Genomic DNA, 27,993 nt, shown 5'->3' with positions numbered 1-27,993 from the left:
CTAACGCTTGCGCTTTTGCCCGGCGGGAGGAGCGGAGAGGCTGTTACGTGCCCTTGCCAATGGGTCCTCCTGGTCAGCTGACACCAAAGCAGGGCTGTCCATCCGGCCTTTTACGATGTCTGAGCCGTGTGAATGTAGCGCTGGCCTCTGTGGCCGCAGGTAGTTTCCCGACAGGTCGGTGGGAACGCGGGTTCCCGCGGCCTTAGCATCAGCTTGTCGCGATATGTCCCGGTCCCGGTTCCCGGCCAGAGCGCCGCCAAGGGTTGCGCACTTAAGGATCGTCTGTATGAGGTGGTTTTGTTGCAGAGGCTTGGAAAGATACTCGTCCATTTGAGCCTGGATACACCGCTCCCTGTCGCCCATCATGGCGTGGGCTGTGAGGGCTATGATTGGCGTCCGTTGTGACCCAAGACTGCGCTCATACTCTCGGATTTTGCCAGTGGCCTCAAAGCCTCCCTGCAGACATCAAAATTAACAAAATACTTCACACAAAGTTGGGGTTAGGGCAATCAAGAGTCTTACCATTACTGGCATTTGGACGTCCATGAGAATGACGTCGAACTTCTTCTTCTGCACAGCATGTACTGCCTCTTCGCCGTTACCCACGACTGTCACGACGTGATGGTACTTCTCAAGAATCTTGACAGCAAGCTTCTGATTGACGGCGTTGTCTTCGGCCAAAAGGATGTCAAAAGACCTCGTGTTGTCGGCCAGTGAGGGCGCAGCTCTGTTCTCGAGTGCCGGGATCATGCCGTTGCCGAGATCGATCAGTTTGCATGGTGTCGTCATGTACGAGGTAATGCCCAAGTCGAGGCACGACTTCAGATTGACGTGTACAACAGGCGCCAAGAGAACGATAGGGAGGTACTTGAAGTCGTCAATAGCCCGCAGCCTCCTCGCAGTATCCAGATCATCCACAATGATAACATCATACGGTGTGGTGCCCTTCTCGCGCTGCTTAACAAGGATTGGGTCTTTCTCTGAATCCACAATCGAGGGCAAAAGGCCCAGGCCCCGAAGCATCTGCGCTATCCCAGATCCGTGACCGGTGTTCCCCTTGTCGATGAAGAGCACCTCGTGCCCCTTATAGGGGTTCAACGATTTCGCGATATATGAGACGTCGTCGACGGCCGATCGTACAACGCAGGTGAAGAAGAACGCACTGCCGTGCCCAAGCTCACTTTCCACTCGAATATCACCTCCCATCAAGTTGACCAGTCTCTTTGAGATGGACAAGCCGAGACCTGTACCTCCAAATTTCCGGGTCATGGAGCCGTCAGCTTGCTGGAAGGTGTCGAAGATGAGGTCGAGCTTATCAGCCGGTATACCGATGCCGGTATCACTGACCACGAATTCAATAGCGTACTCGTCCTTCTTGACCTCAAGATTTGACTTTTGAATCTGGAGGCTGACCTTGCCGTGCTCCGTGAATTTGATGGCGTTTCCGACCAAGTTGAGAATGATCTGCCTTAGTCTGAACGAATCACCCACGACATGATCAGGAACCGAGCTGTCGACCTGGTATGTCAACTCCAGGTTCTTCTCGTTCGCCTTGACCGCTAACGTCTTGAGGGCGTTGAAGACTGTGCCTCGTAACGTATATGGGATCTCTTCGATAACCATGCGTCTTGCCTCGATCTTGGACAGATCGAGAATGTCGTCGATGATGATGAGCAAGCTGTTTGCCAAGCTATTGACTATGTTCAACATCTCCCTTTGGTATTGAGTCAGATCGGTGTCGAGCGTAAGCTGTGTCATTCCGATGATGCCGTTCATGGGTGTCCGGATCTCGTGCGACATGTTCGCCAGGAATTCGGATTTCGTCTTGTTGGCCAGTTCGGCAGCCTCTCGGGCCTGGGTGTTTCTCTGGATACTGTCCCTGAGGTTGAACACCATCTGGTTGATCTTCCTCTTCAGCTCATCCATCTCCCCAGAGGCTTCTACTTCCACTATCTTGGTGAAGTTCCCGTCGGTGGCAGCGTTAGTGATGTCCCCGAAAGCGCGCACTTGGGCCGTCTAGAGTACTGTATTAGTAAATGAGGGCGTCGAAGCGTTCGAAATAAAAGACTCACCAAGTTGTTAGCCATTGTGTTGACATCTGTCGTGATCTCCTTCCATCTCCCCTTTAACCCTGCGACGTCTGCTTGACCGCCAAGAATGCCGTCAATACCGACATCCCTGGCTACTCGTTGCACTTCATTACAGAAGCTATTGAGTCGGTCAACCATGTCGTTGATGGTGTCCTTCAGTATGAGTATCTCGCCCCTAGCTTCGACGTCGATTTTGCGGCTCATGTCACCATTCGCAATGGCTTGTGTAACACTGGAGATGCCCCTGACCTGCAATGAAGTTAGCAAAGGTCTGGACAAAGCAGCTAAAGGGGACATGGAAGTAATGGCTGCTCACCTGAGTGGTCAAATTTAACGCCATGACGTTGACGTTCTCTGTGAGATCTTTCCACTTGCCCTCCACATTCTCGACCTGAGCTTGGCCACCGAGGGTTCCATCCGTTCCGACTTCTCGTGCGACTTTGGACACTTCAAACGCAAATGTAGACAGACGATCCACCATGGTGTTGATGGTGTTTTTGAGATCCAAGATCTCGCCCTGGGCTTCGACGCTGATTCGTTTGCTCAAATCACCCCTCGCGACTGCAGTTGTGACCGTTGCTATTTCTCTGACTTGTGTCGTGAGGTTCATGGCCATACCGTTCACATTTTGCGTGAGGTCCTTCCAAGTCCCTTCAACATCGTGTACAGTGGCTTGGCCACCCAGGCGTCCCTCGGTACCGACCTCTTTGGCAATTTTCGTAACTTCCCGGGCAAATTGCTGTAGTTGTTCCACCATGGAGTTGATCGTGTTCTTCAGCTCGAATATCTCTCCTTTGCATTGAGCCTCGATTTTCTGCGTGAGATCTCCCTTTGCGATTGCAGTCGTAACCTTGATAATATCGCGCACTTGTGTCGTGAGATTGTCTGCCATGGCATTGACATTGACAGTCAAATCATTCCACATGCCTTTCACACCATTCACATCGGCTTGTCCTCCTAGCTTGCCTTCTGTTCCGACGTCTTTGGCCACTCTGGTGACCTCGGAAGCGAAGGTTCGAAGCTGGTCAACCATGGTGTTGATGGTCTGCTGCAATTGGAAAATCTCACCCCTTGCGGGCCGCTCAATCTTCTTGGTAAGGTCTCCGTGGGCTACACTAGTCGTTACAGTTGCAATCTCTCGCACTTGTCATGGTCAGCAGCCCTCCAGGGTTCTCGCAGCTTGGAACCCAACTCACCTTGATCAGTCAAATTTTGGGCCATTATATTCACTGATGACAGCCAGTCAGTATGAGAACAATAAGAGTGTTCGTCCGACACGTACCATTGTCGGTCAGTTCCTTCCAGGTACCAGCGACGCCTTCGATTTGAGCTTGGCCGCCCAGAATTCCTTCCGTACCGACCTCGCGAGCTACACGTGACACTTCCGAGGAGAAATCGCCGAGCTGATCCATCATGGTATTTATCGTCCGTTTGAATGTGGTGATTTCGGGGTCCATTTCTACCGTATTGAGGCGCACTCTCTTGGAGAGGTCACCACGCGCCACAGCGGTCAAGATGTCGCCGATCTCGCGAAGGGCTTTCTGGAACGCCTCGTTGGCTTTTTGGTGCTTCCATAGCTCTCGCTCGAGGGTCGCAACACGTTCTTGCTCTATTATCGCGAGTGCCCTTTCCTGCAGCTGTTCTTGTTGTATGAGCTGGGCCTTGACGCCGGCAAGCTCTTGCCGCTGGCTGTCGAGTAGTTTTGACTGGTCGTCGACGTGCTCTCGGAGGCCTTCGAGCGCCTCGTCTGTCAGGGGGACAGACTTCTCGCCGCTATTCCCGTTCCGCCCTATGCTTCCGGGTCTCGATTTGGAGGCGTCTCGACCGATTCCTGAAGGTGATGATGCTGCATCATCACCAAACACCGAATCAGCGGTTTCGTTAGGCGTGTCGGGGAAGTTGGCGATACCGGTCGAGTTTGCTCTCGTCTCGAGCTGGTGAACTCGTGACACGAGAGCGGCGAGCTCCCGCTCCAGCTGGTGCTTCTCGAATGTGTCTGCACCTGGGAGCTCAATGAGCTTCCCTGCACCCCGGTGTGCGGACGAGGGGGCGTGAGAGTCCTGTGCCAGGCTCTTCACGATGGCGGCGGCGGCCGCCAAGGCCGAGTTGTCGGCCATGGAAAGACTTGGGATGCCGAGGATTCAGGGTCGGGTCGAAGGGGGACTAAGGAGCGAAAAGAATCCAAGATCAAGGGCGTGGAGTAGCTAGGTTGAGGCTGGCGACTTCATGAGCGGTTGTCTGGAAGGCTCGCGTTGTTAATGAACGAGGACGAGCAAGTGGGAAGCAGGCAGATGGGTTGGTTCTGGTCGGGGGAGGGCAAGGAACAGAATCAGCGGCAGCGGCAGCGGCTAGTAGGAAGCCCACATGTTCTGTGGAGCAGGGGGGGAAAGCGCCGAGAGGTGGATGGGATGGAGGAGGAGGAGGAGGAGGAGCAGTTGTAGCCGACCTTGAGGAGCAGAGGAGAGGGGATAGACGTCGCGAGAAGTTGAGGAAAAGGAGGTTCTCACGCAGGTATTGGGGCGGTGGTCGACGAGGCCAGGTCCAAGGAGGCAGTCGAGTTTGAGGAAGGACTGGCTTGGGATTACCTGTCGGCTCTCTTCTGCGCGAGTCGAAGACGGACAGAAAAAAGGTGGTGCCAGACAGAGGCTAGAGCGAACAGAGGCGCAGTACCAGTCCTAGTTGCGGTTCCAGTTGCGGTTCCAGTCCCAGTTCCTGGTCCGGTCTCAATGGATGGCAGGTCTGGTAGGACTGGCGGGTATGGGTATGGCAGGTAGGTAATGGTAGGTATGGTCCGGCGCGGCCAGAAGGCGGAGAAAGGATGGAGGGTCAAGGGGACAGGGGCGAGGGTGGTTCGTCTTGGGACACGCTGCCCGCTTGCAAGCCCTGCAGCCTTTGATAGGTTTAGGCTGGTGTCAAAGTCGACCAAGGACAGACCGCCGAACGTTTTTCCTCGTTCTCGGCAAGGCTCCCTGGATACGACACAGCTGGGTTAAGCTACTGTACAGACTGCAGTAAAGTGCAGTACAGTACTGTAGACTACTGACTGGTGTGTGTGTGTGTCTTCGTGTGATGCGAGGCAAGGGATGTGATGCGTCGCCTTCTTCTGTCCTCTCGTAGAATTGTCACGGCGGGCACACACCACACACGCACACACAAAGGACTCATTTCTATATAGGTAGGTACTATGGTACTGCAGTAGGTAGGCTGTTACCATTACAGTTAGACAGGACCCCCAATGGTGTTGGCTCTGGTGGGGGCGCACTGGGGGGGGGGGGGGCAGACAAAAACGGGTGGTGGTGGTGGCAACCATTTTTGTATGACAGCTGGGGGCCCGAGGAGACGGAATGACAACTCCATGGTAAGGTTCCTGTTCCTGTCCTGCCAAAGCGGTGCCGGTTTCCCTCGCTGCTGCTTGGTCTGGGCTGGGCTGGCCTGTGCTGCTCCACATGGTCATTCCGTATTTTCAACGGTCTCTCCGCACGCCCGCCCTCACCCAGACTGGCCAACCAATTTCTGTGTGTGCTCACATCAACAAAATGTTCTGAATTCAATGAAGCTCTGGTTTCTCAACATCGTCCTCGCGCATATAGCTCCCCTTTTCTGATTGACCTTTGCCTTCCTTCTACCCTTGCTTCTCATCACATCCTGAGATTAAGCACCTAACCCGATGGAGCATGCTCGTGTCGGGACATCGGACTAGTGTGACCTTGCGCATGGACTCGCAGCGCCATGCAGGGCGGACTTTGCGTGTAGATACATAGAATGTGAGACTTCTATGTGATGGCGTTCCGAGGCTTCTGTAACGTTCCCCAGAACCTGGAATCTGGAGGACGGAAACCGTACCCTTGAGAGCAACCATTCCAGTCCAGGAATAGCAATTGTCACTGTAACAGACAGCTTGTCCATCGCGACTCTGCGCAACAGGCTTGGGATGAGTGTACGTATAGATTCTATCCTGCTTCTTCTGCAGTTCAGGACATGTCTTATCGTTCTCGGCCCTGTGATATTAGCGAGGCATGGCTGTCCGAACAGGCCTGCCCTGCCCTAAATGACATACTATGCAAAGGGGGTGAAGTCTAGAAGGCCGGCCAGCCATCGGGGTGAGCGAGGCACACATAGCTGGCATACACTTTGATACAATGTACATATACAGATACAGCTACAGTACATGCAAAGAATGGGCAAGGGCATGGAGTGGCGTGGCGTGGCCCGGATGGCGTGCCGCAGCGTTTGTCGCGTCTTTGCTAAAGCGATAAGAGCCCGCCGTGTGCGCGCACAGGCGTGTAGCATTTTACCAAGGCGAGGACCCTTGTATCCGTGCCATCTACACACAGTACATGCAGGCGGGCAGACGTGCAGGCATGCAGGCAGGCGGGCAGGCGGGCAGGCAGGCAGCACCAGTCGGTGCAGACTACGCGGGCAAACACCCACTTGGGCGGGGCCACACGAGAACGCATGTATCTGTACATCAAGGTGCGCTATCTGCTCAGAATCCCACGCAATTGTCCCTTGGGTAGCAGTTTACTATGCGTGCTATGCCTACCAGCAGCCTTCAGAGAGCAAGAGCTTTTATTGGAGTTGCTTTTCCAGCACAAGGCTGTCAGCCACATACGTAACTTGGACAGGCAAGGTAGATTGCTCATCAGGGGGGCACGCGTCAGGTGAGCAACCGGGGATCAAAGCAGAGGCTTTCGACCCCGGGCCATTGACCCAGTAGGACTTCTCAACAGCGTCGGCGGCGTCCCATCTAGCGAACAAGAGGAGGGCCAGGAGGGGTGACACGACACAGTCGATTGTCATTTTGCTTCAGCCTAGCGCGGCACGGTTTAAACGACATGACCACGCCCAATTGGCTTTCGTGCGATGGATCGACCTCTCGTGTCGTACGTGCCATGAGATGGAATTGCCCTACTAGACCAGTAGACCTGGCATATTACATAGGTCGTCCTCGAGCACCCTCACTCGCTCACTCGCTCACTCACTCTACTGGGCCAGGCTTCACCATCCTCCTTGCCATTATGTGCCATGCCCCTGTCTATGTGGTCAGTAGCCTGCCTTAGCACACCCACTGGGTGAGCCTCCTGAGCTGCCGAGGCGCCTGCGAGACACACTGCCATGTCCATCCATCCATCCATCCAGCCATCCCGTCCCGTCGCCCTCTGCCCAATCCAGCAACCCCATCCCATCTCATCCCGCCCCATCCCATCCTAATCTCGTTTTCCTGCACCTGGCGACACCAGGCACGACCAGGGTGACAGCTCATCTCATCATCTCAAAGCAAAAAATACGTCGCCCGCATGATGGCCCCCTCCCCGTGGGACCTCACCTGCCAAGATCGCCGGCGAGCCAACGGCGCGAGGCAGCCCAACTTGCTCTCCTTCTGCTTCTGTTACCTTGTGCTGGTTAGACTATCAGTCCCTGCGACCACCCGTGCAGGCGTGCAGGAACATGAACAGACACACAGACACACAGACACAGTTACACACACGAGGGCGACAGATGGGCATCTCGCCGCATGGAGGAGCTGTTCAATCCACACCTTCCTGCCAACGGCCGTACAATTCGTCCTGGCAGAACCCCACGAACTGGTCATTTTCGCTGGACCCCTATTTCCATAAGGCCTAGGGGCAGTCTATTTCTCTAGCTGATACAGTAGTCTCGAGGACGCTGCCACGATGGGACAGACGACGGGACAGACTATGTCATTTCTCCCGGAGTGCAGCCCGCATCCGGGATCGATCTGTGCGGGAGAGCCAGCCTAACTGAATTCTGTCTGCCCAACGAAGCCAACGTGCCAGCGCCGACTAGCCGATCACCTCGACGCGACCGCCTGCCCAGAAGCCCCTCCCCTATTTTTGGTTCCAATTGGAATTTTCCGTGATTACATTACATGGAGCTTCGGGCTAGTCTTTTCTTCCTCACAAACGCTGCCCATCGTGGCTGTTTGTCTCGCGAGGATGGGCTGGCGAGAGAGGCTTGCCCCCCGTTAGCACCGAAAAATTCCATCCACATGCGTGCAGCATGGTACGTGGGAGGTGCTCGGCTGTGGGCAGCCTTCCAGCAGCGCATGTGTGCCAGCACCAAGTCTGTCTGAACCAATCAATGTACCTGTACAAGCAAAAGCGATGAGGAGCCACTGAAAAAAGATCGAAAGATGCGATCCCACCTGGCCAGCGAGGCAGCGGGTGCGATAGCCAATGAGGCCAGCTTTTTCGGGGACCCGCAAGTCATCCCGTCCTCTGCGGATGCCCTCGTGGCCTTGACGTCTCTTGGCTTGCTTAAGTAAGTCTATACTGTGCCGCATGTCCATCCGGACCTCTTCTCCCTGGTGCGTCAGCACGTCTGCGCGTCTGCACGTTTATTCCATCACCCGGCTTGAGCGGCTCGCAGTATGCCGACTGGACTGTGCCGTTAACAAGCAGGTCTATGCTCTCACATCTCACATCTCACATGGTATACTACCTGTGATCGGTGTCTCTTGAGACTGTTCCGCCCACGCACGCATACCGGGTTGTCATCAAACTGTCCATCAGTTTGACACGCCTCAAGAGGACCATGCCGGGGTTGTTGCATTATACAGGCCCACGGAGTGTACACAACATGGCAGATACCAGCCAAGTGATTTGCGAGACAATCTCATCCTCTTCGTTTCGTTAATATCGTCGAAACATTGTCAAATTCTACCGCTGTGGCGATCCTCGTTCAAACCCACGAAAACTGCTTATCTCAAATCTAACACAACCGCCCACTTACACCCGTATACCAGACCCGTGATTATAGGGAGGGATCGGCTAGCAGTCAGGGAAGATCCCATCAGCAATCCCGCACGTCAAAGTGCACAATGCGACCGAGACGTCGTAATAACTGTGGGCTCCAAGCGAAAGTTTATTGGTACCACCACCGCCGTACGTACCGAGTGCACAAGCAAGTGCTGCTTAGTACAACCGCGGCTGCGCGGACGTGTCTAGCATTCCGCTCCACTGGAACTTTGTCGCTGCATTCTTGGGATCAACCCGACGTTTCTCAGCATGCGTTTCTGCGCTACGAGCCACCAGCCGATCCTCATAAAAGGATTGGTTTCAGATCGAAAGTCAACTTAGTCAGTTCGACTGCTAATCCTCCACAGCCATCGCAAATAGGAAAATGAGCAGCACAAAGACATCTCATCTCACCTCGGCAATCTTCCTGACTTGAAGATCAGGAGTTGGTTGCCTCCTCCCGTTGCACGGCTCCGAATAGCTGCTTCCTATTCGACGTCATTCTCGTCTGCTCAGTCGAGGGTGGGCTTGGGGTACCAGCTAGACCAGCGCTGTCCTCGGAAACAATCCGTTGCCTTTGCTGGCCTCAGCCGGCGCTGACAAAGGGTACACTGGCGCCCTTCGTATAGGGATCACCTTACCGGACAAAGCCAAGCCGTCCTCTGCGCACCACAACTATTATGCACGACATTCGGGACGCCCCTGGCTCGCGCTGTAGGCACTAACGCTTTTTCCGCCGAGGTTAGCATGACCTGACGAGCAGTCGCGGAACCCTGTGTAAAGCAGGCGTGGCACGCACAGCGCTCGGCGCTCAGCGGCGAGGCCTGAAGACGGCGGCGGCTCAAAATGCCGGAACTTCCCTCTCGGTCATGTCAGGTCAGATCCGCTCCGCTCTTGCCAAGATGGGGGGAATCGGTCACTGCGCAACACGCATCGTTCGAGACCCCATCGACTCGTGATGATCAAAGTCAATTTTGCGAGCTTCATCTGCGTGAGAAAAAGCCCAGACAATGACATCATTGACGGAAAAGAAGCTCGTGGAAACAGCTAACGCAAGGGGAGGGAGAAGGGCCCTGAAGGTTCATTAGACTTTGCGGGCTCCAGTAAATTCTGTTGCAAGTGAAGTCTATCTCCCCAGGGCTAAGCCGGTATTGGTGCCGGCAAACGCGAGGGAAAGCATGTCCGTGGATAGCATGCACTCGTTGGGCGGCTTTGGTGCCGGGACAGAGCCAGCCGGCGACGATGTGGCCTGACTTTTCGCGACAAGAGCCTGATGGCCTTACACTCGTGTTTATTTTGCAACTCCGGGTTTCCGCAGACTGCTACGTTGAGCCTCTGGTCTCGCTCGGTCCGGATCACACCTGGCGAAAGCAGTTGTGGTAATGCTACTCGTCTGGTGTTCCTCCAGTTCCGCCCATGAGCATACGACCATATGGGCAGCATATCGCGATCACCAGTTTCGATAATACCAGGCTTCGATCGTTCATTCGTGATGGCCTCACATTACTTTGAAGTTCCTCGATAGAAACCGACTGCAAAGCATCCTAGCTTCCCTTCGTATCAGAGCCTCACAGATCTGCGACATCTCACTAAAGCTGGGAGACTGGATAAACGTGGACCCCCAAACGACCAGAAGCGTGTCAGCTGCTGGTTTGTCAAGCAGCGGGGGCATCAACCGAAGCTCTCTGGCGTAGTTCCAGCGATATTTGCTCCCTTCATGCGGTTTGTCACAGGTGGATAAGGGACGAACACCATCGTCAGCACCGCCGGCCACGGGACCCCGGAGTTGCAGTCAAACGCTGGGCGGCGAAGGGAGCCCGACCTCCGGGAGGAATGGAATGTGGTCGCCTGGGGCGCGAAAAGCGCCCGCCTCCCCCCCCCCCCTCCCCTCCAGCTCACGCCGGTTGGGCATTGGTCTGGTCTTGGGAGCGAGGTGTCTGGCTTTCGCTCTCACTGCCGAGACCAGGGGCAGGCCGCGAGTGATATGCCAGCCCCCAACGAGTCGTTAGCACCTAACGGCTCCCAGTCGAGCAATGCAACGTCCGCCGGACTGCCGTGGCCTGCATGAATTTGACGCTAGCGAGATTGTAAGCTTCCGCGGTGCTGGCGTCGTCGTCATCGTGCTCATAATTAACGGCTTGGCCCGTAGTGTCGGCGCTCTGGCAGACATGCGTTGGCGATCTGCTCCTGCGATGGTGCCTGAGTATTCTCATGGCGTTGTTGTCAGATAGATTTCACAGCTTAATGTTGTTACTGTGATAATGTTGAGAGTGTATCATTTTCAGCGTTAAGCATTATAAACAGTTGCAGGCTTTTACCTAGGTACGTTGTGTTCAAACTGAACCTATGCTTCGTCCGAGCTGGCAATTGCCAACGGTTCAGACGTACGTTGGCAAGCCGAGTACCACCAGACATCTCACGTCTTTATACAGAGTGAGTGTGAGAGAGACAGAGACAGAGAGAGAGAGAGAGAGAGAGAGAAAGAGAGAGAAAAAACAGAAAAAGAATAAGGCAACTGGTCGACATGATATCTGCCTACAGCCAACGGTTGTGTTGTAGATGATCAACGGAAGGGTCTCGCAGTCTAAATTCCTCAGATATTATAAGTGTAGATATCTTGACGAGAAGGCTTATCAATATGGTTTAAAAACGTCTCTATTGGTGAAATCTGTGACGAGCTCTAGAATTCTATGAAAGTAGGAGTTGCATTTTGGCGGGCTAGCAAAACTCTTCCTACATGATTTGGCCCATCAACTCAGGCAATGTGAGGCGACTTGACGAATGGTGCTCGAAAGAAAAACCATTATGGCAGGCCATACCTAAGAGAACCCTCCTATCATTCCAAAGCAACTGAGTACTGCAACATATTGCGTTGCCATGAATTCTATTCTCGTGACTTCATCTGTTACATTCAGCGCCGGGTAGCACCAGCAGGTCGCCGTCCCATGACCAAGACAGACACACATCACCTCTCAGTCGTTCATCAGGTTTTCCCACCCATTCCACACCTACATCTGGCCTCTCTCGATGCCATTCACCCTCTCTGCGCCGTCCAAATCCCCCAGCTCCCGGCAGAGGTTCCGCCCCGCCTGGCACGCCATGACGAACCCCGTCTCCGGGTCCCTCTCCCACTCAGCGGCATCGTACAGGACCACCATCTCGGCACACTCAACAAGCAAGCCCATACTGCGAACCCCGCCAGACTCGACGCCCAGGACGTCATCGCGATCGCGGTGGACCCGGCGCCAGATCAGCTCGCAAATGTGCGAGGTGTTCTGAAGGAGGGAGTCGGTGGGCTCCGGGATGGGGCAGCCTCTCTGCTGGCCCTGGCAGCCCCAGTCCTTGGACCCCGGCGGGCTGTCGTGACCGTCCCGCAGGCCACGCATGTACTCCAAGCCGCTGTTGTCGCTAAGCGCCCGCCTGAGTCGTCGCGGGAGCGCATACGGCGAACCCCGCGCCCCAGCACGGTTGCGCAGGCGCCTGCTCGGCCCTGCTAACCCCAGCGGGGTCAGGATTGGTCGCCCGCGGCGGAGCTCCCAGTTCACGCGCAGGGTCTCCAGGTATCGCTGCGTGGCGGTGAGGCAGGTGTTGTGGACCTCAAGGACGGCTTCCTCCAGGGGCCTGGGCGGAACGCCACCGTGGGCCGCACGCGAGGCTGTGGAGGATGATGCTGTAGAGGTGCTGTCGTAAGGGTAGCCGTTGGAGTCGACTTCGTCGTCGGCAGTTGAGGCGGGCTCGTTGGTCGCGTTAGCTTCGTGGGGACGCCCCGTCACTGTAGGGATTCTAGGTGCATCGCTGTTTTCGCTGTCTGATGGGACCCGAATGGTGTTGCCTCCGACAACGGGGCGTTGTACAGTCATAGGGGCAGGCCTGGCTGGCACTCCTCGTGGAGGAAGCATCACGGGGACTGGTCTCTCCGCAAAAGCAGGGGCAGGGCTATTCTCAGGGCTTGATAGATTTTGTGGAGGCGGCGTGATGTAGGTGGGAGGCTCGGAAAGCTGTCGAGACCATTTCGGTATGGCTGGGCCGTGACGAGACGTTTGAGTATGTGCAAGGCCGCCAACATGGTTCTGGACAGAGCCACAGCTCATGGAAGGGACATGATCGGGCCCGGGTGACTCCCACTGATGATGGTCATGGTAGGGGATGGGAGTCCGAGGAGATACCCTGTCATCTGAAAGGCATGCCGCGCAAGTGTTGTTGAGATGCCGGTGCGATGAGGATGTTGCTGAGAAGCCTTGGAAATCGTTGAATGGAGGCACAAGTTGAGTGTGATGCTGTTGCTCAACAGCCGGATAGGACAGCATGTCGAATATCGCGGGACCAGCGGATTGACGATTGGCGTAAAAGCGAGCGCTGGGAGAATGTGGCTGATCCGTACTGGTGTCCATGATTTGGTTTGCCCAGGAAGGACGGATCTGGATGACAACGTAGTTTTCAGGCGGTCGACCAAAGCTGGTAACATTTCAGCAATGTAAATACCACCATAAATACACAACGGTCACTGCGCAGTCAGAGCAGCCATGACCAGTCATATTGGACACATAAAAGGCACGGAGATCGCATGCGCCGCTCTGGAGTCAGTGCTGAGACCACATGAGGCTGGGGCAAATACTGATAAAAGAACGAGTACAAAGATGTTGAGTGTTTCATCGACTCTTGATTGTGATCTCCATTGTAAGCTAATCTAGGTATGCCAGATGACGACCCTTCCGTCAACTCCCGTTGCTTGATATGAATGTTAGCACTCAGACATACTATCAAAAGGGGCTTTGGTGGGTAGACTCACAGCTGAACTTGGTGACAGACCCCCCAGAAGATTCAAAAGGGCGGATCATTGTTATGGTGTTTTGGTGGACCGTGGAGAGTTTCGTATCGTCCTTCACTTTGCCCTTCAGATCCATCTGCTTGAACATGTTCAAAGCAGATTCTTCGGGAGCATCACCCAAGCCTGGTCTGCCCTTGGATTCCAGAGAGCCCGCAAGCTGCCAACCTGTCTCGCCACCTTGGAAGCGGAATGCCTCGCAGTCGTTGCCAGCAGCGATGATCTCAGCCTCACTAGCCCAGAACAAGCTCTGGAAGGGAAGCAACTGGGTGGTGACGCTAAGGACTGCCCTCGGCGGCTGGTCAGGAGCACTGGGGTAAACGACAGTGATGCTGCTGTCGTGGGCAGCGAAGGCCAGCGCGTTACCACTTGGAGAGAACGCAACCGAGTGGACCCATCCAGCCGAGTTGTTCAGAAACTCTCCACAGACGGTGTTAAAGGGCAGTCTCTCGCCCCAAGCACTCGGCTCCGGACGTTGGTCCACTGACTTGATGAAACTCGAAAAGACTCGGGCGTGGGCGTCGGTGGAGCCAGCAGCGAGAAGTACGGAGTTAGGGTGCCATGCCACCGAGGTGATGGTACTCCGAATGGGCTTCTTGAGGTGCTTGGACACCCACCAGTCGTTCTCTTCTTCAAAGTAGCAGATAGCAATCACGCGGTCGCCGGATCCGACAGCGAACTTGGTCTCTGAAGGGGACCAACGGACGAAGGTAGCAGCCCGGTTGATTCGGAGCAGGACAAGGGTCGGCTTGTAGCCCTGAGGCGAAGGCTCCCACACAAGCGCATTCCGGTCTGCGTCTAAGTTAGCGCGACCAAATCGTCAACAGCGTTGTGCGACTGTACCGACCCTGAGAGCACGACACGATGCGGCCCGAGTTTGGCGCAATATCGATGCTGGTGACGGTCTTGTCATGGCCTTTCAGCTCATCCTGCAGCTTGAAAGCGTTTCCAGCCTTGCCGTACAGCTCGACAGTCGAGTCTCGTGCGATGGCCAAGGTCGATCGGTCGGCCGAGAAGGAGTGGTCGGCGATGGGGTTGTGGAAGAGATGGTGGACCTCGGGCGCAGCCATCTTGTTGTTGATAGATCAGTCTACGTGATAGGAGTAGCTCTCCACTACCACGATAATTCAATGCGTTGTTTACGGTGGTGGCATGGGACCTGAAGAGATGTTGTGTTGTCAGGGGAAGGCGAGATGGGAATAGTGGAAGGAAGCTCCCCTGAGTGTCAAGTGGATGGTGGGGTCGCAGCACGTCACTCTCCAAAGGCTGCATAACCCCGATAATGAGATAAGACAAGCGTCCCAGCTGGTTGAGGTTGCTGGTCTGCCAGCTCCCAAAAAAAGCTGAAGGAGCTTAACGCGACACGCGAACAGACCGGCGAGATCTCGCGCTTTGGTTATCAGCTTGACTTTCACAACTCTCATCGATACGGCAGTATTCTAGTCTTATCTACCCACTGTGTTGTCTGTCGAATATTCAATCCAGCACCAGCTGCAAACATGGCGCCAGCAGGCACGAAGGCAGCACCACCAGGCTCGGGCATTCCGCCTAAGCCCCAGTCGATCCCTCCCAACCAGACGCTCTACGTGCGCGGCATACCATCAGCCAAGATCCAGAAGGAAGATTTACGGACGGCACTCTATTTGCTCTTCTCCACCTACGGACCAGTTCTCGATGTCGTCGCACTCAAGACCATGAGCATGAGAGGCCAGGCGCACATCGTCTACCGCGATATACAAACTGCAACACAGGCCATGAGGGCGTTGGATGGGTTTAATTTCCTGGGACACGAGATGGTGCGTTTTCTTATGCAATGTTGGGTCTGTCTATCTGGGGTATCATGCTAATACGTGCAACAGAAAGTAGCATACGCCAAGTCAAAGTCAAACGTTGTTGCGAAACTCGACGGGTCCTTCAACATTCCAACGTCCGCGACCCAGCAGGCGGAGAGAACCGACCTACAGGAAAGCATATTCAGCGCTCCACTCCCTGGCTCAGCCCCAGCGGCTGCTCCGTCTGCGCCGTCAGGCCTGCCTACGAAACCGCCCGCTGCCGCTGACCACTCGACGGCCGGCGCGAGCGACGCAGACAACCGAGGACAGAAACGGCCACGGGAGGAGGAAGAGGACGAGGAGGACAGCGATGTGGCAATGGAGGAGGACAGCGATGACGACTGATAGCGGATGTTGATCCGATCTTGAACTTTCGCGTCGCAGGGTTGCCAGCCAAAACCTCGGCGCTGGGTTTTGCAGTGGCTTACTCCAAAGCCATTTCTTTCGGTACCCAAAGTCCAACACAGCCCCCGACAAGGCCTAGCCACACCATGAGGTAGTTCTCCTTAGAGCAGTCGAAGTCCGACAGCTGATCGCCGAGGAGACATGGATGGACGAAGAAGCTGGGGACACCCGTGAGAGGGTGATGCTGTTTCTCAGTGTGTTAGTAAGATGGACACCTGGATGCCAAAAGAACCAATAATTGACTAGTTAGCAGCAACAAGCACTCACATCCGCTGATATGCCACCGATTCCGCCCAGCTTCCGAAGTCCGTGTTTGTACTGGTCTGGCACCAGACGGCGGAAGACAGTGTCGATGTTGAAGGCCGCCTCGTCTGCTGGCAGTCCATGCAGACTGAACCAGAGGCAAGGTACTCGATATGTCGGGTGAAGATGAATCTCGTACGTGACATACCCGAAATATGATGGCCTTTGCACCTGATGGATAGCTGCCTGATTATATATGAGCATCAGACTTGCAATCGGAATACTATAGTCATACTGAATCCGCCTGCTCTGCCTCCGCCATCTCATGATCCTCTGTGCTTGTCATGTCCTTGTCTTCATCACCGAACGAAAAGCTGTCTAAACATGATGATAAGTCTCCATCATCGAGCTCGCCATCTAGTGGCCGGACGATCTGGACATAAGTCGTGTATTCGGCAGACGTAGAGGGCAATACGTCGAGCGCCCTGCAGACCCTGAACTTCCACCTGCGCCTCACAGGACCAAGAGTTGCTTGGAGATAGCGCCGATCGAGGTGGTGGCAGACCTCTGCGAACTCGTTGGCGTCAAGGTGTGGATAATTCGTGAAGTCGGCTCCTGTATTTTGCACCGCCGCCATTTCTCACTTTGAGGACGTCCGGAATTCACAACGTGGGGTTGACTGCGGCTCGAAGTCTATCGATCTATCGACAGGAACGTGGCCCACATGGGATGAAAGAAAGCATATTTGTGGTCGACTTGTGTGGCACCCGGGCTTGCGAGAACTGTCTGACCCCTGAGAGGCCGGAGCCGAGGCCGTTGCTGCAGGGGCCTGCCGAGACTCGAGGCCCTGCGGGCTCGGGGACAGCTGTCCATCAACCTTGCCTGCAAGCGGTCTGGCCTGTCTCGGGACTAGACTGCCGTGCCTAGGTACTCCCGCCCGTGACGAATGTACATTATTGATTGTGAGCCCCAATTGCGGAATTCGAGCCGGCATTCCCGGTGCTGATCTGTTCTCTTTCGCTCCCTTGGAGACCACAATGAAGAGCTAGACCACATAGACCACATAATATTCAACACCACAGCTTCTTTCTTTACTGCTGGGTGGCTCGATAGTCCTGCCGGGAGAGCTTCCCCCCTGCATTAGATGCTCTTAAAGTTTCAAGTCAAGTTCTTTCTTTGCCTCCTGCCCACAATTCGCTCTTTGCTTTGACTTCATGTCCAAGAATAGTAGCCAGGCCCCCCTGGACTGCTATGTGGACAGATTGAGCGCCCACAGCACGGAGCCCTCCCAATGAACAACAACCTTCGTGATCCCTTCAACCTGCGAAGGAATCTCATCAACAATCGCACCCCGACTGCCGCAGCTGCGCTGACCCAGCTCAACCTCCTGCGCGTGACCGCCACCGAGGTCGCCACCCAGGTCTCCGAGAAGGTCCAAGAGACTGCGGCCGAGGCCATCGAACGGGGCAGGCAGGCCGTCGAGGACCTCAACAGCAACCTGCGCGAACGGGAACTGCGCGACCAGCAGGCTGTCGGCAAGAGAGACGAGGACATGTCGTTCACGATTCCGAAAAATGTCCCCTCCTTTAACAACCCCCAGCGAGCTCTAGAGGACCGAGTGTGGGGATCAACTGGCGTCACTGCGAGGACGGCCGGGCACCGCGGTGGGGCGGTTGGAGGGATAGTAGGAGACGGCCTTGGAAGGGTGGAAAACTTTCTGAACCCAAACAAAAACTCGTTGCCCCTGTACAAGGACAAACCATACGGATACCCTGCTGGCAATCGAAAACGACCCTTCTACCGGCGCAAGACTTTCATGGCTATCGCACTCTTCCTGGTGGTCCTCGTGGCCTACTGGTTTGGCATCTTTGGGGACGAGCCATACGACAAGCTACCCTCGTTGAGGACGGCGGACTGGCTAAAGGCCGATGACCATGCGGCAGCGAAGGGCAGGGTCGACTGGCTGGAGCGAAGACAACGGGTCGTCGAGGCCTTCGAGTTGAGTTGGGATTCCTATGATCGGTATGGTTGGGGTATGTACCAAGTCAAACGTTGTCGCGAGCTGGGTCCGAATTGGGCGTTTGCGCATTCTGACTGACATCAATCAACACCAGGCTACGACGAGTACCACCCAGTATCGAAAAGTGGCAAACAAATGGCCAAGAAGGGTCTAGGATGGATAATAGTTGACGCGCTCGACACAATGATCCTTATGAACCTGACCAGCCGTCTTACCCATGCGAGGGAATGGATATCAACAACTCTCACCTACGACCAAGACCAGGATGTGAATACCTTCGAGACCACCATCCGAATGATGGGCGGCCTGCTGTCCGCGCATTACCTATCCAACGAGTTCCCCGAGCTCGCGCCAATAACAGACGACGATGAAGGGGCAGCGGGAGAAGACCTCTATCTCGAGAAGGCGAAGGACCTGGCGGATCGCCTGATACCGGCGTTCGAGTCACAATCCGGGGTTCCTTACGCGAGTGTGAATCTGGGCAAGTACGAAGGCCTGCCCTCCCACGATGACGGCGGCGCTTCATCCACTGCGGAGGCCGCCACCCTGCAGCTAGAGTTCAAATACTTGGCCAAATTGACAGGCGAGAAGATGTTCTGGGACAAAGCCGAGAAAGTCATGCAGGTTCTAGACGACAATGGCCCCAAGGACGGCCTCGTCCCGATCTACGTGTACGCTGACACTGGTAAATTCCGCGGCAACAACATCCGCCTGGGTAGCCGCGGCGACTCTTACTACGAATACCTCATCAAGCAGTACTTGCAGACCAACAAGGCAGAGCCCATCTACCTGGACATGTGGGAGCAGGCACTCCAAGGCGTGCGGAAGAATCTCGTCACGTATACCGAGCACTCGCAATTCACCATCATCGGCGAAAAGGTCAACGGCGTCGACGGCGAAGTCAGCCCAAAGATGGACCACCTCGTGTGCTTCATGCCGGGTACCATCGCCCTGGGCGCGACGGACGGCCTGACGGAGGCCGCGGCCAAGAAGCTGCCGTCGTGGAACGCGCAGAAGGAGAAGGACATGCAGCTTGCGCGCGAGCTGATGCAGACCTGCTGGGGCATGTACAAGGCCATGGCGACGGGGCTGGCGGCAGAGATTACCTACTTCAAGGTTGCGTCGCCGGCGCCGGCGGAGGATTCCGCGCATAGGGCACCGAAGGAGTTCGACCCGGACCCGGAGGCGGAATGGCGCAAGGACTTTGTCATCAAGAGTCAGGACACGCACAACCTGCAGCGGCCAGAGACGGTAGAGTCACTGTTCTACATGTGGCGCATCACTGGCGACCAGCGGTACCGCGACTGGGGGTGGGAGATGTTCAAGAGTTTCATGCAGCACACGGCGGTGCCCGAGGGCGGCGGTTTCACGTCGCTGTCCAACGCCAACGTAATACCGCCCACGACGCGCGACAACATGGAGAGCTTCTGGCTGGCCGAGACGCTCAAGTACTTCTTCCTGCTCTTCTCGCCCGACGACCTGCTGCCGCTCGACAAGATCGTGATCAACACCGAGGCGCACCCGCTGCCGAGATTCGATATGGGCCCGCTGTTCTCGACGGGTTGGAAGAGAAAGCCCAGGGATAAGGATGGGCACATCCTGGAGGAGAGAGAGGAGACTGCTGCCGAGGCAGTCAAGAAGGACTAATTGGTTGCACCAAACCAGATGGTGACGCACCACAAAACCAAGGTCAAAATCATTGGGCGGCGTTTATATGAATAGTAATCCCAGCGGCATATGAAAGTCGTGGACTTTTCCCCAGAATATGTTTGAAATTTTCAGTCGTGAAGTCTGCAAGCTAAAGTGCGATTGGCACAGAATATGTTCTCTCGAGGTGTAACAGGTCAATGATCCGAACTTCAGAACCAAGAACCACTGATTTTGTTGCAACCCAAATAGGACCTCTATGAGTCTTATAGGAGCGGGTAGAGAAATGTACACAGCTGTACTATTTTCTAAGTCTTCTGGCCCGTCCATCTGCACGTTGCTGCCACGAGTGCCGGGTCAACAGCTGGCGGCCAGTTGTAGCCAACGTCAGTCCTTCAGCCAGTATGAGAGCCATCGCTACGCCACGACCGCGTTCATAACTAGCACAACGATCGCTTTTAGTGGCGGCTACAGCTGCTACCACTGCAGTAGTCGCCAGTGAAAACTGCTGGAGCCGCTTCATAGACGGCCCTAGCCGGCATCACTCCCACCATCGTCATCGCTTCTCGCGTCGTGCGTAGTTGTATCATATAGGTCACCAACCGTATCCGATAGCGCTGGTAACTGGCAGCCAAACAGTTGACCAACAATGGAGGTGGGGTGTTGAGAAGCACTTCACAGTGCGCGTTGCGAAAGCAGAACGAGCAGGATGTGAAGATGATGGCGAGATTGGTATTGTTGTGATAACACGTGCCCTGATGGCTGTCTTGGACACCAGTGTGAGCGGATGCCTGTGTTGTGGCCAAGTTCAAGATCTTGAGTAGGCTTGTGTAGGTGAGGATCTAAGCGAAGCCATTAATTATACTTATTATTGCTTGAGTGAGCAATTATTGGAACAAGAAATGTGAGGCTGGCCGTGAATCTGCGCAGCAACCTTATTTGGTACCCGCCGCAAACCGTTGTCAGACCTTGCTGACTGATTTTATTGTTATTTGCAGATGTCAAAGCACATTGAATGGTCGAGGAGGTTGATTGTCGAGACTCAACGTCTTCAGGTCTCTCGTGGGTATTCATATGAGCAATGTCATGGTACTAAGGAGGACGGTGAAAGTGGCTTGTGTGCTGGAGCCAGGGAAAACCAGCAGTGGACAGTGTGAACCAGGATATTCTGCTTTGAAAGGTCTGTAATCTGGTGAGCTAAGTGTCTATTTCAAAGTCAAACCAAACGTGACGCGGGCTTCGAGAGTCCCATCGCCAAGTGAATTGCTTCGTGCGAAGGAATTATCTTCGTTTGTGTGAGGATATCCTGCCTCCCCAACGGCAGCCTTATAGTCAAAGTACTCGTTAAATCTGCAACAAGACGGTCCATCCAGCTAAGCAAGCGAGAAGTCATCTTGCTTATGATCAGTGTACAACGGAATTCAGCTGCTAACGCCTTGCCGTCGAAGGATGTCGCGTGTAGTAAGAAGCCCTTTGTAAGCTGTAGCAAAGGACCAGCACTAGGTGTGAACATAGACTCAGTGGGTGTAGATGCAAGAGCCAGTGGGTGCATATCCGTATACAATCCATATAAAGTTTGCTTGCCCACAGTAGCTGTGGAGCTTGAGCTGGACGTCGGTATCCATCGGATCGTAATCTATCTGATCTGCATGCAGCCTGGTGGAAAGCTAATGGCGTCCACCGAGCTGGCTTGATCACAACAGCCAGGCTGACAGGCAGCTTGATGGCCCCCCAAAAGGCAGGATATCCCCTGCCAATGACAGGCCAAAACAGGGGATCTCGTCTCCAAAAGATCCCCCAAGTCTCCAAACCGTTCCCAGCTCCCCGGGCCAAGGGACCAGGGTGCCACCCACACCACAATCTACGGTAATGAGAGTGTGTGTGTGTGGCCAGGTGTGTACCAACCCTGACTGCCTACCTAGGATGGGGAGAGCTAGGCGCGCCTCGAGATAAGAATAAGCCCACGCTGGGGTTGACCGACCACTTGCGCCTCAGCTTGCCTGGGCCAACGCCTATCCCCCGTGTGGCCTGTCATACTACCGCCGATCTCCGTCTCCCCTACTCTGCCCTGCTCTGTTCTATCTTTCCTTCCGTCTGCTTCCCAACTTAAATCCTTCCACTATCACCCGATTTCTTTCGCCTACAAAACCTAGTCTGTTGCTTCTCCTGTTGGTTCATTGAATCGCTCTCAAGCCTATATGCGTGTGTACTCTTGGTCTGTCATCTGCGGAATCCGGAACCACGGAACGGAACCACGGAAAACATCACGAGCGCACTTTCCCAATACAGCGCCCTCTGGGTTTGCGATAGATAATTGAGACCAGGACAGCGCAGAGAAAGGCCAGGGACGCTTACCCCAGTGCTGCGACCAAGTCCAGAACATCGCAATAATGCTGTCACGGCCGAGGCGCATGCTCCCACTGCGGTGACACCCCTATTCCTCTTAAGGCGACCGGGAAACAACACTACCAGCTGTCGCTGTGATTTGCAGCCCTCGAGAGAACGCTCGCTTCACCGTCGGCCCTGTCTCTGCCCACGAGACATCGGGTCCGAGACGAGATAGACAGGGGGGAAGGAAGGGAACGGCAGACCAAACTCGACTTGAACTGCCTCGAGAGCCGGGCATTCAGCACACACGCCCAGTGTGACAAAGCCCCCAACCAGTCCATCCGTGCCACCGTGGAAGCCATGGCCGGGAATCTGGCAGAACGCGACATCGAGCTCAACATCCTGAACTTCAAGGAGGATTACAGCCTCGCCAACGGCGAGTCTTACCTGACCCGGGAGCCCACCTACGAGATGCCCCGCAGGTCCTCGAGGGCCGGCCCCGGCACCTGGCGCCGATGGGTCGACTCGTTCCGCCGGGATCCTCATAGTAGGATGACCCCAAAGAACGCCTTCACTGCCAACCCGGGCTGGCCCGGCGTGGGCCCGCCCGCCGGCCCAGACGATGAAGATGACGACGACAACGTCCAAAATCCCGGCCGCAGCTACTATGACGTTCGCGCGGCTAACTACCGCACGGCGCACTCGCTGCTCGCCAGGGAGCTGAAGGGGAGGCATCTTCAGATGATTGCCATCGGTGGTTCCATCGGTGAGTGGCACCTTCTTCAGCTCGTTTCTTGCAATGGTCCCGTCGAATTGCCGCCCATTTGGGCGCTGACCCGCTGGGTCAGCGCCGGTCCAAGTGTCCAGTAGTCTACTGGCGTGGACGTTGTGTGTTTGCTTGGCCCCTGAATTGACTTTCCGGTCGAGTCTCTACTTCAACGCGGCGCACGGTCTTGAGTGAAGGTACCCAGGTACCAACTTGATCTCTGTCTCACCCACTATAACCTACTCTATTCGTCTTCATCATATCCCACACGCCTCTTTTCTTTTGCTTTTCTTGCTGCATTTTCTTTTCTCTTCCTTTCTCCGTGGCTGACAGCTCACGACAGGAACCGGGCTGTTCATATCGTCTGGGTCCGCTCTGAATACTGGGGGTCCCGCATCAGTACTACTCGCATATATGATCATCGGGTTGATGCTGTACTGCGTGATGCAGGCGCTGGGCGAGCTTGCTGTCGTCTTCCCCATCGCTGGGTCGTTTTCTGCCTACTCGACCCGGTTTTTGGACCCAGCATGGGGCTTCGCCATGGGATGGAAGTGAGTATGGCCCAGCCCGGAATGACGGATGGCGGGGTGCTAACTACGTTGTCACAGCTATGCCCTCCAATGGTTAATAGTGCTGCCATTGGAAATAATAGCGGCATCCATTACGATATCGTATTGGAACGCTGGGATCAACAAGGCCGTTTTCGTGACGGTCTTCCTAGCGGTCATCATAAGCATCAACCTATGCGGCGTCAAAGGCTATGGTGAAGCTGAGTTCATCTTCGCCATAGTCAAGGTGACGGCCGTCATAGGATTCATGTGAGTATTTCAGAGAGTCTCCCCACCTCTCATCATATGGTCTAGTACTGACACCCCAAAGACTACTTGGAGTTGTCATCAACATTGGTGGCACCCAAGATGGAGGCTACATCGGTGGCACCTACTGGCAGAACCCAGGCTCATTCAACAACGGCTTCAAAGGGCTCTGTAGCGTCTTTGTTACCGCCGCTTTTGCTTTCGCCGGCACCGAGATGGTCGGCCTCGCAGCCGCGGAGACGGCTAATCCGCGCAAGTCGCTGCCCACGGCCATCAAGCAGGTGTTTTGGCGCATCAGCCTCTTCTACATCCTGGCGCTGACGCTCGTCGGGCTGTTGGTCCCCTACGATGACGAGAGGCTCCTGGGCGCCAAATCCGTGGCCGACACGAGCGCTAGTCCCTTCGTGATCGCCATCCAAGACGCGGGTATCCAGGTGCTCCCTAGCGTGATGAACGTGGTGATCCTCGTGGCTGTGATGAGCGTGGGAAACTCGTCTGTGTTCGGGTCAAGCCGCACGCTGGCGGCACTGGCGGACCAGGGCCAGGCGCCAGCGTGGCTGTCGTACATTGACCGGCGAGGGCGGCCGCTGATGGCCATCCTGTGCGCGTCGATCTTCGGCTTCCTCGCGTACCTGGCCGACATCCCGCAGCAAGGCGAGGTGCTCAACTGGCTGCTCGCCATCTCGGCGCTGTCTTCCATCTTCACATGGGCGTCCATCTGCCTGGCGCACATCCGCTTCCGCACGGCGTGGCGCGCCCACGGCCGCTCGCTCGACGAGCTCGCCTTCCGCGCCCAGGCCGGCGTCTTCGGGTCCTGGGTCGGCCTCATCCTGAATATCCTCATCCTCGCTGCCCAGTTCTGGACCGGCGCCTGGCCCGTTAACTACGGCGAGTACAGCGTCCAGGCAAACGTGCAGACATTCTTCCTCAACTACACCGCCGCACCCGTCGTCATCATCATGTACGTCGGCTACAAGCTGTGGTTCCGCACGCGCATCGTGCGCAACGACGAGATGGACATCGACACCGGCCGACGCGACTTCAACCTGTCGATACTGCTGGCGCAGGAGATGGAGGAGAAGCGCAGCTGGCCAAAATGGAAGAAGTGGTATAAATTCTTTTGCTAACTTGCTTGGGAGGATGGTTGATCGACTTGTATTACGATAACGCCACCTTTGATTATGTCCCTTTTAATGACCATGTCTGCTTCGCAAAGATTATTTGGATCGTATCCTTGGGAGACACGGCTTGACGGCATGCAGGCATAGCGGAACGAAAATGATTAGCGCAACCATGAGGCGTTGGGACGAGGTCTATATAAGAATACCGGAACTCGGACAAGGAGAGAGCAGCTAGACCAATGGAGCGAGCAGTCTTTGGAGGGGGCTGGGGATATATGGTCATTGCAACGGATACCTCTATACTGCTCAGCACGATCATGGATTCATCTCTAGATAGTCAGAATCCAACGTTTTAGACGACTCACCTTTTGCTTTCTCACCAAAATTTGCTGACTGATTCGGAAACATTCACTGTAAGGGGAAGCAAGACATCGCAGATAACATCTGCACCGATCTCGATTTGGCTTGCAAAAAGGACACATTCACGAGAGTCAATTTAGTGCCGTGCACCGATCTGCTCTTGTTATTTTTCAAGGGTCACAGTCCTAGACGACTCGTAATTCATACACGAACAAAAGCCTCACAGATTCTCCTGCTGAACCATTTTTTGCGTATTCCAATAGTGTGGCTCAAGAAAGCCTTCCCTGAAGACTAGCATCTATCTGTTCCACTCCAATGTCCCCCGCCTTTTCCCGGAAAAGGCGTCCCTATGACCTCAAATATAAGCAGGAGCCTGCTGAGGTTGCCGCGTTGTACAACAATACTAATGAATGAAGCTGCGGTGGGAGAAAGGACAAGTAGCGTTCAAGTCTCTGGTAAGGCCGAGTGCGGACAGTTATCGTTATCAAAAGGCCGTATTCAACATATCATCATCAGCCCGGGTATCATTCGCACGTGGTGGCGGTCAAACCGACCCGTCTAAGACGCCTTCTACAGCAGGAGCCGTGGTCATCTAGCGGGTTCGGCTTCTAGTGGTCCCAGAAGCTGTTCGCCGCCTTCTGAGCAGCGCCCTTCCTGCCCGGGATTGCAGCCGGCTGCCTCTCCTCGTCGGAATCGTCTCCCAACGACCAGCCTCTGCCTCCCTTGGGGTTGCCCATCCCGTCTCCTCCGAGCTTGATGCGGTGTTCGGGACCGTTTTCCTTTACTGGCTTGTTGTTCTCCTTGTGAGGTGCAGTGAATCTGGTGCCTTCCTGCGTGGGAGAATTATCGTTCATGTCGAAGTGGGCGGCAAAAGTCTTGGAACGGTCCTTCAGGTTGGTAATGTTGCCCAAGGCACGTGGTTCCGGCGACTGGACGGGGTCCGATCCGTCGTCGGTGGTCATGTGGTTCTTGTACAGACCCAATCCGCTATTGTGCGTCGTGCCGCGGGGACGGGGGGCCACACGCGGCTCGGTTGGCGGATTGCCATCGTCCTCCATCTCAAAGTGCTTCTCTGCGTCGCGTCGCGGTTTTCCAGCAGCCTTGGCAGGTGATTCCACAATATCATCCTTGTCGGTACCAGTCCCCCAATGCCTGATCTCCTGAGTACGGAGCGTCTTGCTCGGCTTGGCCTTCTGAGGGGTGACAAAGTCTTCAAAGTCCCATTGGCTTCGATGCTTGCCCTTGACTGAGTCCATTGCAATGCCAGCCTTCGGGGCATCCGAAGGGTCAGACCCATCAGCAAAGTCAAAGTGGTTGTACTTCTTGGGATGTGGCCGCATGAAACGCTCTGGCGACTTGCCATCTTCGGGGCTGTCTGGCTCGGGAGGGGCGTCCTCGGGCTTGTCAAACAAGCGCGATGGCTGGAAGTTCTTGCCAGCGCCAATCTTTGGGGCAACGACTTTGCTCGGGGACTTCTCGCGATCGGGGGCCTCGAAATCGTGATGCTCGTCGCCGAGAATCTCTTCGAAGGTTCGCTGGCGGGGCCGCGTGCCAGCATAAGGCGACACGACCGCAGGCACAGGCTCATCTCTGTGTCGGGCGTCGCGCAAAGTACCAGAGGAGTTTGTGCGGGTGCGGGTTGCGAGGTCAGCTGCAGTGGGCTCAGCAGGCTTGCCCGCTGTTCTGGCGATCAACTTGATCTGCTCCGGGCCATCGCGGATAGGCCAGTTGCGGCCGGTCTTGCCAATGACATCCAGCTGCTTCAGGAGGGCTCCCTGGTCCCAACTCTGCTGAATAGTTGTGATCTGGCCATCGCTGTCGAATTTCACGATATGGAACTATAGAGGACAGGACATCGGTCAGGTCAATCGGCCAGTGGCTTGGAAGGATCTGGTGTCCGAGATAGGGCGCTGTTTGACAGGCAGGGGAGCGCAGAAGCGGAACATGACTTACAACAGGCAGGTGAACAGTGCGATCGGAGAGGAACTGGTCGTCAAGACCGGGCAGGTAAGGACCACCGGTGTCCTGGAACTCGAGTGTCAGCTCTGCCTGGACGGCGAGAGCGTTTTGGCCCTCGACGACGTTGATGAGCTCCTCCTTGTGCTTGTTAATCTGGTTGCGGGTGGAGCTGAGGTGCTTGATGATGTCTGTCGGGCCGTAGAAGCTGGTGAGGGTGGTGATGTAGTGCAGGGACGCGTTCTGGGCCAGCGCGGAGGAGTTTGGCGCGGCCAGGAATTGCTTGTACACGGCTTGCAACGCCATGTCTGTCGATCCGGGTGCCCGATAGGGACGGGGTGGCTTGAGCTTGAGCTTGTGCTTGTGGTTGCGTGCAAGAGAATAAGAAGATGACGCGGTTTCGCCTACACGAGCGAGAGGTTTGCGACGCGAATCAAGCAGAATGGTTGCAGTATCAGATTGGTGACGTGACAGCCTTCGCAAGTGCGGTCGCAGTGGCAGTGTCGCAAGTACAGTATAGCACAGTTCAGTTGTTTTGGGGGTGAGAAGTAGGGAAGGAGAGCGAGAGGAGGGACACGGGCACAAACGCAAACACAAACACACACACACGCACACACAAACACCGTGACTGACTGGATCAATGCGATCTGCGGCCAAGTTTTGCGCAGGGGTGGTCGCGAAGCATGTAGCCTGCCAGGCCTGCCTACTCGCTACCGTGCTAGACCAAGCAGACAAGACTTCCCCAGGTACAGTACGGTAGGCAAGGAAAGAGGAGGAGGGGACCCGAGAAACGGGGGCCAGGGTTGCCGTGTCAGGCTGACCTGCAG

At 55.4% G+C, this 27,993-nt stretch overlaps 8 protein-coding genes across 8 annotated transcripts; 3 read left to right on the top strand and 5 right to left on the bottom strand.

The window, feature by feature from the left end:
* On the bottom strand, positions 1–4,207 carry J7T55_008853 (sensor protein; the record flags this gene model as incomplete). Its single annotated transcript, XM_053139212.1, has 6 exons — positions 1–456; positions 523–2,016; positions 2,073–2,339; positions 2,407–3,227; positions 3,287–3,319; positions 3,373–4,207. The coding sequence occupies 6 exons, from the start codon at positions 4,205–4,207 to the stop codon at positions 1–3; spliced, it is 3,906 nt and encodes a 1,301-aa protein (XP_052998125.1).
* A 7,649-nt stretch (positions 4,208–11,856) lies between these two features.
* J7T55_008852 (uncharacterized protein) lies at positions 11,857–13,239 on the bottom strand (the record flags this gene model as incomplete). The annotated part of the gene is made up of 1 exon (XM_053139211.1): positions 11,857–13,239. The coding sequence occupies one exon, from the start codon at positions 13,237–13,239 to the stop codon at positions 11,857–11,859; it is 1,383 nt and encodes a 460-aa protein (XP_052998124.1).
* A 296-nt stretch (positions 13,240–13,535) lies between these two features.
* On the bottom strand, positions 13,536–14,743 carry J7T55_008851 (rp2 3 actin-organizing complex subunit sop2; the record flags this gene model as incomplete). Its single annotated transcript, XM_053139210.1, has 3 exons — positions 13,536–13,576; positions 13,638–14,465; positions 14,521–14,743. The coding sequence occupies 3 exons, from the start codon at positions 14,741–14,743 to the stop codon at positions 13,536–13,538; spliced, it is 1,092 nt and encodes a 363-aa protein (XP_052998123.1).
* A 429-nt stretch (positions 14,744–15,172) lies between these two features.
* Positions 15,173–15,850, top strand: J7T55_008850 (U2 small nuclear ribonucleoprotein; the record flags this gene model as incomplete). Its single annotated transcript, XM_053139209.1, has 2 exons — positions 15,173–15,469; positions 15,533–15,850. The coding sequence occupies 2 exons, from the start codon at positions 15,173–15,175 to the stop codon at positions 15,848–15,850; spliced, it is 615 nt and encodes a 204-aa protein (XP_052998122.1).
* Positions 15,851–15,929: 79 nt separating this feature from the next.
* Positions 15,930–16,790, bottom strand: J7T55_008849 (uncharacterized protein; the record flags this gene model as incomplete). Its single annotated transcript, XM_053139208.1, has 4 exons — positions 15,930–16,094; positions 16,178–16,301; positions 16,362–16,399; positions 16,449–16,790. 4 exons carry the CDS (start codon positions 16,788–16,790, stop codon positions 15,930–15,932), a joined length of 669 nt encoding a protein of 222 aa, XP_052998121.1.
* A 654-nt stretch (positions 16,791–17,444) lies between these two features.
* On the top strand, positions 17,445–19,820 carry J7T55_008848 (endoplasmic reticulum mannosyl-oligosaccharidealpha-mannosidase; the record flags this gene model as incomplete). Its single annotated transcript, XM_053139207.1, has 2 exons — positions 17,445–18,186; positions 18,268–19,820. The coding sequence occupies 2 exons, from the start codon at positions 17,445–17,447 to the stop codon at positions 19,818–19,820; spliced, it is 2,295 nt and encodes a 764-aa protein (XP_052998120.1).
* A 2,688-nt stretch (positions 19,821–22,508) lies between these two features.
* J7T55_008847 (general amino-acid permease GAP1) lies at positions 22,509–24,856 on the top strand (the record flags this gene model as incomplete). The annotated part of the gene is made up of 4 exons (XM_053139206.1): positions 22,509–22,914; positions 23,258–23,465; positions 23,523–23,732; positions 23,794–24,856. 4 exons carry the CDS (start codon positions 22,509–22,511, stop codon positions 24,854–24,856), a joined length of 1,887 nt encoding a protein of 628 aa, XP_052998119.1.
* Positions 24,857–25,818: 962 nt separating this feature from the next.
* Positions 25,819–27,472, bottom strand: J7T55_008846 (uncharacterized protein; the record flags this gene model as incomplete). Its single annotated transcript, XM_053139205.1, has 2 exons — positions 25,819–27,048; positions 27,164–27,472. The coding sequence occupies 2 exons, from the start codon at positions 27,470–27,472 to the stop codon at positions 25,819–25,821; spliced, it is 1,539 nt and encodes a 512-aa protein (XP_052998118.1).
* Between the last annotated feature and the right edge of the window lie 521 nt (positions 27,473–27,993).

Source organism: Diaporthe amygdali (genome assembly GCF_026229845.1).
Source record: "Diaporthe amygdali strain CAA958 chromosome Unknown NODE_4_length_2575358_cov_65_588622, whole genome shotgun sequence".
Classification (NCBI taxonomy): Eukaryota; Fungi; Ascomycota; class Sordariomycetes; order Diaporthales; family Diaporthaceae; genus Diaporthe; species Diaporthe amygdali.
This window is presented reverse-complemented; position numbering and strand designations above follow the sequence as displayed.